This window comes from Sebastes fasciatus, chromosome 11 (assembly GCF_043250625.1).
Source record: "Sebastes fasciatus isolate fSebFas1 chromosome 11, fSebFas1.pri, whole genome shotgun sequence".
In the NCBI taxonomy this organism is placed as follows: domain Eukaryota; kingdom Metazoa; phylum Chordata; class Actinopteri; order Perciformes; family Sebastidae; genus Sebastes; species Sebastes fasciatus.
The window spans coordinates 5,528,386-5,541,029 of NC_133805.1; the positions used below are offsets into that span (position 1 = coordinate 5,528,386).

Genomic DNA, 12,644 nt, shown 5'->3' on the forward strand with positions numbered 1-12,644 from the left:
CGGTGGAAGAGCTCAGCAAGCTGATTAAAGACTCTGGGGAAGGTATCGCACCAGTCTTTAGTTGTCTTGCAAACATGCTAATTGCATACTCCAGTAAATCCACTGTGGAACTACAAGTCTTTCACTGATAGCTGTGTTTGGCTTACTGATAATTGTAATAGTATAATCCTAATAATATTGAGCAGGGTAGGTGAAACAGCCCACATACTTGCAGTAGGGCCCCGTTTTTGTGTGTGAGGCGTAGATTCCCATCTGTATTAATGTGTGATTGATGTCACTGTCTCTGTGTTGCAGCCAATAAGGTTTTAGAAAAGAAGGTGTCGGAGGGAGAAGCGCTAAAGACGCGGCTTGAGGCGGAGCTGAGAGAGAAAGTCAAGAAAATGGAGAAAGAGCTGGAAAATGCCACGATGAAGGCTGCAGGCAAACACTGCTGTAAGAACACACATACACGTTATTTCATACCTAGATGCATGTGTTGTCCTATGCAAAGAGTCATTTGCGGTGTTATGTGTGTACATATGTGCATTAAGTATGTCTGCACACACCTGACCACCTTTATTTATGTGTGTGTGTGTGTGTGTTCTGCTGCAGGTGTGCCCTCTCTGACTGAGGAGCAGTTGGACGTCGTGTGTCCATCAGCAGCTGCCATCGCTGCCATTGTGAAGCCCGGCATGAAGTTTTTTGATGTGAGTTTAATGGGACGTACCAGGACTGGATGACAGGGTTGAACTCATATCAGTAATATGTCAAATGTTTGCATAATAACCAATACAATAATCAAATTGTTATTTACATGCAATGAGCTGCGTTCCACGGTTTTACACTGCGTCAGACAAAACTCTTTACACATTTAAAACATCAATAAGTCATCATATTACCTAGCTATGGCTTTAAAGCATCTGACAACGCTCAAACCTATTTAAACATAACACTTTAAAGGGATACCTACAGTAGATGGCGGTCGGCACGCCTCCAGTTTGGAGAAACAGACAAGAGTACCAGCATGGGAGCAAAGAACGTATATTGTTCGTTCCATTGCAACGTCAGCGCCCAGCTGCAAAGCTACGCTTCCGCCAAAGTGACGTACAAAAGTAAAACAAAACTATTTCTATTCTGTTGTCATATTTTACTGAAATGTCTCGTGTTGAACGATGAAATATTGTGAACATAATATGCGTTTTCAGTCCAAAATGACGGCAGCTGCTGTTGTCAAAAAAACACCAGAGTTTTGTCTCTTTGCTTCTTCACTCTTTGACGGGAGCAAAGCGATGTACTGTTGTGGACGGGGGCAGCAGCAAAATGTATTTGAGACACCTAAAATATCAGTTTAAGTGTACGCTATATTTAGAATATTTTCACCACTTTATCTTACCTTCAGACAGCCCTTTCTGACGGCGAACTGAAGCCGTTATATCTGTCTATGCTGTCTTCAAAGCCACCAGACTCCATTGAGAAAAACAGTCATTTTACTTCAGAGGAAACAGGAGTTGCTGGTCTAGTCTGGTGGCTTTGAAGAGAGCGTAGATAACAGCCTCAGTTCCCCATCGGAAAGGTCTGTCTGACTGCAAGGATAGGGATAAGGGACATAAAAAAAACTCCTGTATTATCCACTGAAGTGTTGAATTTGGCGTTTGCAACCTGTATGTTTCTATGAGGAAGGTTAAGTAACTGTAGTAACACTATGGTTTTGTGTTTGATGTAGCAGACAAGTATTAATTCGTCCTCTGTCCCCGTGTTGTAGCTGTACAATGCGTATGCAGAGTGTCAGACGCATCTTCAGCTTGAAAAGCAGGAGACCAGGAGAGTGAGCAGAGTTCTGGACGAGATCGTCCAGGAGGTCGAGTCCAAGGCTCCTGTCCTCAAGCGTCAGAGAGAGGAGTACGAGAGCATGCAGAGATCCATGGCCTCCCTGTGCAACAAGCTGGAACAGGCTCGAACGGTCTGTTCACTTTCCTTCTGTGTTTGTCAAACTTTACATTCAAGTACATTTATTCCCCTTTTGACTCCAACATATTCTGTTCATCAGGAGATCTACAGTTTGCAGAAAGAGAAGGAGGAGGCCAAGCAGCGCTGTGATAGCATAGAGAGAGACAAACTGAGGACAGACAGACAGCTAGAGGACACATCTACACAGGTACACTCACAAACCAAGCAATACATCCTTTCATAGAAAGCTAAATGTAGTTAAATTAATCTGTTTTGATCCACATTTTTAATTCTGTCAGTGTGATTATACAGTGTGTGCCACAGTCTGTTTAGTAGGAAAATAAACTATGACCTCATTAGCCAACACAACTGATGTGTACGGAAGCCCTGAGAGGCTACTGAGTCTTTGTTGTTGTAATACCCATTTCGACCACAAGAGGCTGAAGTGCACCACTACCCCATGTTCTAAATAGGACTTAAAGCGTTCATGTTTTTTTAATACATTTCCAGCCAAAAGAATGACATTCTACATTACGCTAACATGCGGAGAACATGCAAAGAAGAAAACATGAAAGCTTTTAGTCCTATTTAGAACATGTGAAAGTTGTGCACTTAAGCCTCTTGTGGCCAAAATGAGTACTACAACCACAAACACTTTGAAAATACATTTTAAAAATCACAGATGGGGGGGGAAAAAAGTACCGTACTTGCGTCTCAGGGCTTCCGTAGCTTTGATCTCTTTGATGGAATTCTTGTGCTTTATCTTATCAATCAAATGATTTATCAATCACATGAACAGGGGATTTATAAAATATTCTCTTCAGGTCATAACAATGCTACAAATACAGAATAAAAACAGATCTCTGCAGATTGGTGCAGATGCTTTCATTCATTCATTCATTCATTCATTGGTCTCTTGTCCAGGTTTGTGCTCTTCTGGTAGAGCTGGAGGAAGCCAGAGGGAATCGGGTGACCAAGGACGACGGCAGCTCCGCCAACATTTCCAGCACCTCTGAGGTCGTCAGTTCGCGCCAGCTGTCCTTCCGCAGCGTGGAGGAGATGCAGCGGCAGAACCAAAGCATGATGGGAAGGCTGAGCGAGCTGGAGGAGGAAAAGGACAGACGGCAGAGCCAAGTAACGTCAGCGCGGTAAGAAGTGCTATTAACTGTTGTTGTTGTTTTTTTACGTCGCATACATTCTTGTTAATCTAGCATACATCAGGGCATTTCTCCCAAACACAAAATCCACACACTGTGCAGCTGGAACGCACTACAAACTGAAAATACGTGCACTGAGCAGTGAAGCTATTTGAAGCGTATTTGAAGCATTAGCTCTGTCTCTGGTTCCCCTCAGCGTGTCCGAGCTGGAGGCCAGCGTGGATAAGCTTCAGAAGGAGGTGGAGCAGCTGAGAGAGCAGAGGAACCAGCAGAAACAGCTGGCTGACTCCAACGCCAGGCAGAGAGACATGTACAAGGCCCTGCTGACACAGAGCACCGGCTTCAGCCTGCCTCCTCAAGGTGAAACCACAATACTAACATACATTGGCCTTTATGGGGATCTAATAATGGATTTTTAAGAATGGATTGCGGCCGCTGATGGCACCATATCGTACGATATATGGACGTGACCTCGATCATTTTTGCTTGCATTTTGCCCGTTGTGTTTACATGCATGTTTGTTTACGTAAGAATGTCTCCCACATTTTAGTCAAGTTTTCATGTGTGTCTGCAGGTCCGGATTCTTCATCCCACCCTGCACATGTTCGTCCCTCCGTCCCAGCCACTCGCTCTACTCCTCAGAGAGCTGCTGCTGCCGAGTCAGCACAGACTACTCAGGCTAAAGCTGCTTTAAAACAGGTATATATAATATACTGCACACTTACACTTCAATCTGCATTTTTCTTCATCTGCATATGAAGTAGGGGGAAAAATATAAATGTTTTTTTTAACTCAGTATCTCTTGTGACTGAATGTGTTTGTGTCTGTGCCTCTGCAGCTGAATGATGCCTTCACTCTGTATAAGAAGGAGAAGGCCGAGAACGACAGGATGGTGAATGAAACAAACGAGCGGCTACAGAGGCAGCTGACAGATCTCCGCTCCAGCCACGCCAAGCTGTCCTCTCAACTAGAGTTCAGCAACAAGAGGTTCGCTAGACCCAGCCAGCGCTGCTGCTGCACCTGCCTCATATTTCAGTTCTTGGAGATATGTATTTATGCGATGTGTGTGTTTGTCCTGTGCGTCTCTGTGTATGTCAGGTACGAGATGCTGCAGGACACCGTATCCGCCTACCGCAGAGAGGTCTCGGCCCTACAGGAGAGGAACCAAAAGATGGCTGCAACGGCCCAACGACACGAACACATCATCCACACAATGAGCCAGGACCTGCGACAGTCTAACGAAAAGCTGGCACTGGAAGAGGTGAGGAAGAGGAGAAGCTTAATTATCTTAATGGTGCTGGATAGATATCAACTGTACTGGAGACAGGGTGACACATTTAAAAACAGCTGGATCTAAGAGAGGTGAAATCACATAGACGGTGTTATTCTTTATCTTCAAATATAAAGAAAACACTTTTAAACAAATCTCTATTTTTATGTCAATGACGTATTAAATGGAATACAGTTATTTGGCTTACTGCATTGGTATTGAGCAGAGTGATTACATACTAGGAGCTTTTTTCATATTGAAAAGCAGTTTTCTATCTTCTATCTAACGGACTTGAGAGCAAGTAAAAGCTTTTGTTATCTCGATTACGCCATTTAAAAAAAACTAATCACAAGCACCGCCATTCTCGGCTTCCGTAGTTTTGATCTTGAAATGCAATTTTCTTTGACTGCAAGTATACAACAAAAACACAGACAACACAATTACCAACTTGTTAAACATGAAGAGATGCACACGCTTTCTCGACTGAACCAGGAATAGGACGTGAGATATTCATTCTAACAGATTGTCCCGTAAGAGCGTGGTCAATCAGCTCTGCCCATCGTTGTTTAAATTTTATAATAACGGAGCCTTTACTCCTGTTGTAAAGTGTGACTGCGATATGAGAATCTGTTTTGGTATGTGCATAACACTTTTAGTGAAAACCACCATCCAAACTGATTATACCTCCCTCCCTTTGTTCAGATCCATTTATAACCATCAGCTCTCTTGGTGAATCTAATAACTACCAAAAAATGTTGCACTACATTTTTACTGTCTTCAAAATCCCCCCTGCTCTCTTTTCTGTCTCTATCTCAATTATTACCTACATAGTTTATTTCTCCCTCTGTGTCTGTGTGTGTAGGTGCGCGTAGAGAACTTGACTAAAGAAAAAGACATGTTGAGACAAGGAGAGAGTCGACTCAGTCGAGAGAAGGAATCCGTGCTGGCTGAACAACGGAACCAGAACCTGCTGCTCACCAACCTCAAGACTATCCAGGTACAGTATCGCGCAACAGTGGTTTTATTCTCAGTTGAACAATTGAAACATTGCAGTAAATGAAACATGTAGTAATCTTCCTTTTTACTAGCAGAGAGTGTCATTAAGTTGCTATTTTTCACTAGATATTGGCTACCGAAATAAATAGCATCATCCACTATGATTTAAGATGTGACAGTAGTACCAGACATTCAGTCGACCCTTAAATTCATTCATTTTTTCCTGATGATTTCTCCTGTTTTCCTCCTCCTCCTCTCTTATTGCTGTAGTTGACTATGGAGCGTACAGAGACAGAGACTCGCCAGCGGCTGAACAACAAGATAGAGCATCTGGAGGCAGATCTGGTTTCAATGAAGACCAGGCTGGACCAGGAAGTAGCACAGAGACACGCCCTTGGGCGCACAATGGACGTACGTTGAATATATACATTTAATGATTTCTATACAACCGTTCAAACGTTTGTAATCTCCTGCCACAAAACATGAACTTCAAAAAATGTAAATGTTTAACTAAAAAAAAAAAAAACCTTAACTTAAAAAAACCTTTAAAAATATATATAAAAAACTTAAACTTGTAATCTACTGCCACAAAACTTAAAAAAAACTTTAAATTAAAAACTTAAACAAAACAAAGAAAACTAAAAAAAAAAAAATTAAACTAAAAAATTTTTTAATAAAACTTTATCCTAAAAAAAATAAATAAATTGAAACATAAACTTAAAAAATACAAAAACTTAAACTTTTTATTTTAATCGTCACATAAAATTTGACCTCTGCATTTAACCCATCTTAAGCATTTAGGAGCAGTAGGCTGCTGTAAAGCACCCAGGGAGCAGTTTGGGGTTCAGTGTCTCGCTCAAGGACACTTCAACATGTAGACAAGAGGAGCCGGGGATCGAACCATTAACCTTGTGGTCAAAGGACGACCCGCTAAACCCAGTGAGCCACAGCCATCCCACAAAGACTTGATTCTGTCCAGTCAGATGTCTGAAATATTTCTGAATTGTCTCTCCTGCTTTTAGCTTGTAAAAAGTAATCTTTACAAATATATGTTATTTAGCTTAGTACACTGAGAACAAAACGCTGTACAACGATTCAACCAGACTGACAACTGAAAGAGACAAAGATCCCTCTGAGCAATAGTTGAATAAGAACAGAAGAAATCAGCAGTCATTGGTTAAAGAAACTTCAAACTGAGCATCAAAATGTGAGCAGATTTAAACAGAAACAGTTTCCTGTTTCAGCATCAAGGTCACAATAAAGCAGCCCAGAACAAGCTGGAATTAACAGCTGCAGCTCCTCTTCAAACTTCACACTAGAAATAGAAGGTTAGTCGAGGGTTATCACTGCTGGTATATCAGCTGAACATACTATAGATTGACTATTCCCAGTTTAATTAGCCATTATGAAGAAAAAAAAATCACTACAACAGCTGATTTCAAACGTTTGAACGGTGGTGTATACTACTCCTAAATAAGTGTTGCTGGACACAGCATGTAATGTTGCTCCTCTGTCACCTCCACCGCCTCGACAGGCTCAGTTGTTGGAAGCTAAGAAACAGCTGGAGACCCAGAACACCTTGCAGCAGAAGACCAGGGAGTTGTTGCGTAGCTCTGAACAGCAGGTGGCAGCGCTGAAAGCCCAGCTGGCTTCTGCTTCGTCCTCTGAGGCCGTTACTAGCTCCAGCAACACCAACACCACCACCACCGGCAGCACCCCAGCTTCCAGAGCTGCAGCCCTCAGAGCACCACTCAGAGGTAAACAGCAGCACCATATTGTAGTATGTCTGTTTCTCCAAACTGGGGTCGTGCCGACCGTCATCTGCTGTAGATAATACACTGACTATGAATAAGTCCCTCATACAACCCCACCTCAGAAAATCTGGCAAAATATACCTTTTAACGTCTGTTCTTTGTCTCTGTTTACCTCTCAGTACGCTCTCCAGTGCCAGCAGCCTCCCAGCAGCTCAGCCAATCAGAGCAGGAGCTTGCGGAGGTGAAAGGTCTCCTGCGTACCGCCGAGGAACAAAACAGCGAGCTAGCGGAGCAGCTAAAGAACGCCAACGCTACCGTAGAGCAGTACCGGGCTGTGGTTCTGTCTCTGGAAGACAGTCTGAAGAAAGAAAAAGAGGTATAGCTCTTTGATCCATTTCCCCTTTTAGTAACGACAACAACATACTCTGTTCTTCTCCACCATCCTCTTTGTATTCTCATACACACACGTGTGAACTGACCCTCCTCCATTCTTTAGTCTCGCACCCCTCTGGAGCTCCGGCTGAAGGAGTCCGACGAGATGCAGAAGCAGCTGGAGAAGAGGATCTTAGAGGTGGAGAAGATGAGGCAGCAGGAGAGAGAGGAGGGGAGAAAGGCGGTGGATGTGGTGGAAAAACAAGTAAGTCTGCTCTCTGAATGTGGTCTGAGCGATCGGATCTCAATGCTCAATTTCAGCTGACCTTTCAGCCTATTCAATGTAGAGCTCCAAGTATCGATAGTTTTTTTCCCCTGCTGTCTTGTCCAGGTGTGTGAGGTGCAACGCAGTCTGAAGTCCAGCCAGGCAGAGCAGCAGGAGGCGCTGGAGAGAGCTGCCTCTGCTGTTACACTGGAGCAGAAGGCCATACAGGACAGCCTGCTGCAGGTCCATTAACACACACACAAACACACTCTTATGCTGGTTAATATCCTCAGTCCCTATCAGTTAGTTTATATATCTTTATCAACTGTTTCCTCCTCTGTCCTCCTCTCAGACTAAGCTAGCCGGAGAGGCGCAGGCCAAGTATGAACGGGAGCTCATGCTTCACGCTGCTGATGTGGAGGCTCTGCAGGAGCTGAAGAAAAGATTGCAGCAAGATGCGGCACGGAAGAGGGAGCTGGAGGAGCAGCTGAACAAGAGCTCGTCCCTCGTGCAGGAGAAAACTGCAGCCTTGAACACAGCGGAGAAGCAGCTGAAGGTAGGACGGCTAACCCAAGAGGGAAGAAACTATACTTCCTGTGGTCCTTTTTTTACACAGCGCTGTACAGGTGTTTATCAAGCATATCCAAAATATGGTAACACAAATATCATGGTAATTAGGTGATAATTAGCAAGTAACCCATTTGGAAATTTCTTTGGAATTACTGCCAAATTATTAAATAATGTTTAAAATAAAGTAATTTTCGATTACATTTTGAGGTAAATATTGGGGTAATTTGGCAGTAATTCCAAAGAAATTCCAAATAGGTTACTTGCTAATTATCACCTAATTACCATGACATTTGCAGCCCTGTAAAATTAAGTGTTACCCAAAATATTATTAATATAATTTTTTTTAATTTTTTTGGGGCATTTTCAAGCCTTTATTGATCAAAATATTATTATTAATTAAAGTTAGTAATAGAAATATTTTTTTATTATTAATAATAATATTAATAGTATTAATTAATTAAATAATTTGGGATCTTGGAAAGGCAACAGACAAAAGGTTTACATTTATAAAAAATATGTTTTATTCATAATATTAATTATTATGAATGAATTATTATTATTATTATTATTATTATTATTATTATTAATACAAATGATTTCTATTGATGTAAACGTTTTTGCCAAAGTGTGGTAAACCCTGCTGTAGGAGAATGTTGTGTTTCTGCTCGGTCGTAACAGTTTGACTCTCCTTCAGGAGGATCTGTCCAATAAGAGTAATCGCTGTGCGGAGCTGGGGAAGCAGAACGCTCTCCTGCATCAACAGATGGATGAAATGGCCACCAAGAGTCGTCAGCTGCAATCGCAGCAGCAGCAGCAGCTCGACCTGTCATTCAGTGAGGAGGGGAAGACCACTGAACAGATCCTGGAAATACTCCGGTAATACAGCAACAACACTGAGGGTGGCTGTGTGTTAGCTGATAGGAGTCTCTAAATCAAAAGAATAACAAAAGACAGAGTCTAGTGAAGTGTCGTGGGATCATGGGAGTCATTGCCATCATTGCAGTCAGTTTCTCCCCGTTAGGATTCCTTCAGTGTTCATCGTTCAGGAGGTTTTCATCCACAGAGGTCTGCTCCTCTCCAAATATAAAGCAGTTTCACGTTAATAATCGGCGTTTCTCCAATGCTGTTTGGCGGACACGGGACGTCCTGGAGGGGTTGTGCACCGTTTGCTCTGCTTGTTTCTCTGACAACTTCAGATCCAGACGTCCGATGACTAAAGTCCTTTATACGGTTAGAATATAGAGTTAAAAACTAAAAGATCTAAAAAGTGTATTGTAAAAATGTGGCTTAAAACTGGATGAAAAGGCAATTTATGACAGCTTCTGGCGGACAACCACAACACTGACGCGTGCTCAAAGGGGATATGACGCCACTGATAGGTGACCAAATAAGACAGACCTTATTAATTAAAATGACAGATTTCTCAGGTTTGAAAATTGTTGGAAACATTTGAGATAATGTTCTCTAGTTGTTTTTAATCATTTTAATGTATAAAAGTTACATATTATATCTTTAATACTTGTGAGAAGGGCTTAACATAGAGAGGTTGTTAACATAGAAAACACAGAATTTTGTAGAAATGAAAGGCAAAGTAAATTTTATTATTATGTAAGCTATTGGGATTGAGTCTGGATATGTGTGTGTGTGTGTTGTAGGTTTGTGCGGCGTGAGAAAGAGATCGCTTTGGCTCAGTGCGATGCGTCTGACGGAGAAGCCCTTCGCTACAAACAGCGAGTGGAACACCAGGACAGAGAGCTGAAGGAGCTGCAGGAAGCGTTGAACTCTGAGAGGGAGAGGATGCAGGTAGGAGATGAAGCGATAGAAGGGTGGAAGACGGGTGATGGGTAACGAGATACAGGGAAATTTGGGGGCTCATTTGTCAGCTTTACCTGTAAATGATGAGAACAACATAAAAATCATCCGTGTGTTTGTCCGAAAAAAAAGTCTGAAAAAAAGATCTAAAAAATGTCTGGGAAAAAAGTTCTGAAAAAAAAGATCTGAAAAATGTCAGAAAAAAAAGTTCTGGAAAAAAAGATCTGAAAAATGTCAGAAACAAAAGTTCTGAAAAAAAAGTCTGAAAAAAAAGATCTGAAAAATGTCGGACTTTTTTGTCCGACATTTTCATGAAAAAAAAGATCTAAAAAAATTTCTGAAAAAAATGTCGGACAAAAAAAGTCTGAAAAAAAGATCTGAAAAATGTCGGACAAAAAAGTCGGAAAAATGTCCGAAACAAAAGATCTGAAAAATGACGGACAAAAAAGTCGGGAAAAAAAGTCAGAAAAAAACGATGGAATTTGCAGAGAAAAGCATGGATGTGAAATACGTAATAAAGGCTTCCAACAACTACTTACTATTTGTTCTTTCAGGCTGTGAAGGAGGGTATTGCCTTCAGCAGAGTAGCCTACTCTTACTTTGACAAATTAATAAGGCTAACTTCGAGCTAAAAAGGGCAAAAGTGGTACGAGAGAATTTATTATAATGCATCTGTCTGTTTGCCCTCGCTTTCTCGCTCAGGCTACAGCGAAGACTCTGGCCCAGCAGGAGGAACAGCTGAAGAAGATGGAGACCATCAGCGCCCTCCAAGAAACCACCAGGATGCTGAGAATGGACCGAGATAAACTGGAACAAGAGCTGCAGCAAGCTCAGGCTAAAGTAAGATTCAAGTGTTTTGCATGTCGCGGTTCTGTCCTGTCCTGTCCTGTCCTGTCCTGTCCTGTCCTGTCCTGTCCTGTCCTGTCCTGTCCTGTCCTGTCCTGTCCTGTCTTCCCGTCATTGTTAGCTGTGGCTGGTTTCAGAGAATCGGCTTCATTTGTTCCCTGAACATCTTTCCGGTTGAAGTTTCGTCAAGGAGAATAAGGGTGTTTGAATCTCTCTCAACATCTCTCCTCTTTTGTTCTTCTCCGTCTCCATCAGGTTACAAAGCTCCAGTCAGACATCAGCCCACTACATCACTCTTTGTCTCTACTGTCAGAGAAAAATGGCTCCATGCAGGCTGATAAGAGGATACTGGAGGAGGATCTGAAACGCTGGAAGGCCAAAACACAGGTAGCTGCATTATGTTTTATATTTATTTTATTGCACCTATGTTCTGTTGTTTAGTGCACGATTCTATAAACTGTCCATGTATGTTCATTAGTTTCTGTTAAACTTGACTGACTGACTGTCCGTCTGCAGCAACTGGTTAGCCAACAGAAAGACGGCGACGTTGAGGAGAGACAGAAACTCAGCGCTGAGAGAGAAGCTCAGCAGAGACGCATCGCACAGCTGGCTGAAGAGACAGCCAAGCTGAAGACTGAACTGGCAAGGTAGAGAAGAACACACACACACACACACACACACACACACACACACACACACACACACACACACACACACACACACACACACACACCATCAGGCTGGATGCAACAAAAGCACTGAAGTAGCCTGGTTTTACCAAAACACTGAAAATGTAGCATTAGTAACTGAATGCTACGATGGCGTATTAGAGCCATTATGGTTGGTAAAAAAAACACTTAACGGAGCTGGAGGAGGGCGTTATATTCCGAAAAAACTCAGAATTTACAAGAAAAAAACATGGATATTCTCTGAGATTAATGTGGTAAATTTACAAGAAAATAAACTCACAAATTTATGAGATAAGAAATTCGGAAAAATTGTTGTTTTTTTTGTCAAGGAACCACATCGCTTCACTTTGCAAGGTTGGATCAACCTCATCACACCACAGACGCCAACGTTAAACACTCGTAACGTGAGCCGCCGAGTGCAAAATATATTAATATTTATTTATGTTGATAAAAGAACACAGAAAGTACACAAAAGAAAACGCATATACACATCTTTCAGGACCTTTACCTCGCTCGGAGGACATCGGAAACGGCAATCTTTAGGATTTATCTGATAACGCACTGACAAAATAAAACGTACGACAGGTCTAACATGAGGATAAAGTGCGAGGCATACCAATGTCAGCTTTATGTTCATAAATAACACAGAAAGAACAGGAAAAAAACACGTATGTGTGTATCTTTCAGGACCTTCGCCTCGCCACCCTCACCATAAAAATGCTACTTACGAAATTCAGACGGCGGCTAAATTTGTTACTTTAATCTCAGAGAATTTCAGAATTTTTTTTCTCGTGAATTTATGACTTTATAATTTCAGAATATTCACGTTTTTTCCTCGTGAATTTTTTTTTTTTTTTCTTGTAAATTTAAAACTTTAATCTTCGGAAAAAAACGTTTTTTCTCTGAATATTACCCCCTATGTAATTCTTTTTTTTTTCTTCTTTTTTTTTTACCTACTATGGCCCTTATACGCCGTCGGAGAATGCA

At 41.8% G+C, this 12,644-nt stretch overlaps 1 protein-coding gene across 4 annotated transcripts in view; it reads left to right on the forward strand.

Annotated features, from left to right (window-relative positions):
• LOC141776522 (nucleoprotein TPR-like) overlaps window positions 1-12,644 on the forward strand; it is a 32,406-nt gene that overhangs the window by 5,230 nt on the left and 14,532 nt on the right. For all 4 annotated transcript variants that reach the window (XM_074650163.1, XM_074650165.1, XM_074650166.1 and 1 more), the window contains exons 9-30: window positions 1-42; window positions 295-432; window positions 592-686; window positions 1,742-1,939; window positions 2,027-2,134; window positions 2,851-3,074; window positions 3,280-3,443; window positions 3,658-3,782; window positions 3,922-4,070; window positions 4,182-4,344; window positions 5,216-5,350; window positions 5,620-5,760; window positions 6,884-7,106; window positions 7,283-7,479; window positions 7,600-7,740; window positions 7,867-7,983; window positions 8,093-8,296; window positions 9,005-9,186; window positions 9,966-10,113; window positions 10,825-10,962; window positions 11,224-11,355; window positions 11,485-11,615. The exon at window positions 1-42 is cut by the window's left edge and continues 46 nt beyond it. In XM_074650163.1, the coding sequence (XP_074506264.1) occupies window positions 1-42; window positions 295-432; window positions 592-686; window positions 1,742-1,939; window positions 2,027-2,134; window positions 2,851-3,074; window positions 3,280-3,443; window positions 3,658-3,782; window positions 3,922-4,070; window positions 4,182-4,344; window positions 5,216-5,350; window positions 5,620-5,760; window positions 6,884-7,106; window positions 7,283-7,479; window positions 7,600-7,740; window positions 7,867-7,983; window positions 8,093-8,296; window positions 9,005-9,186; window positions 9,966-10,113; window positions 10,825-10,962; window positions 11,224-11,355; window positions 11,485-11,615 (3,295 nt within the window). The remainder of the gene's footprint in view (window positions 43-294; window positions 433-591; window positions 687-1,741; window positions 1,940-2,026; window positions 2,135-2,850; window positions 3,075-3,279; window positions 3,444-3,657; window positions 3,783-3,921; window positions 4,071-4,181; window positions 4,345-5,215; window positions 5,351-5,619; window positions 5,761-6,883; window positions 7,107-7,282; window positions 7,480-7,599; window positions 7,741-7,866; window positions 7,984-8,092; window positions 8,297-9,004; window positions 9,187-9,965; window positions 10,114-10,824; window positions 10,963-11,223; window positions 11,356-11,484; window positions 11,616-12,644) is intronic.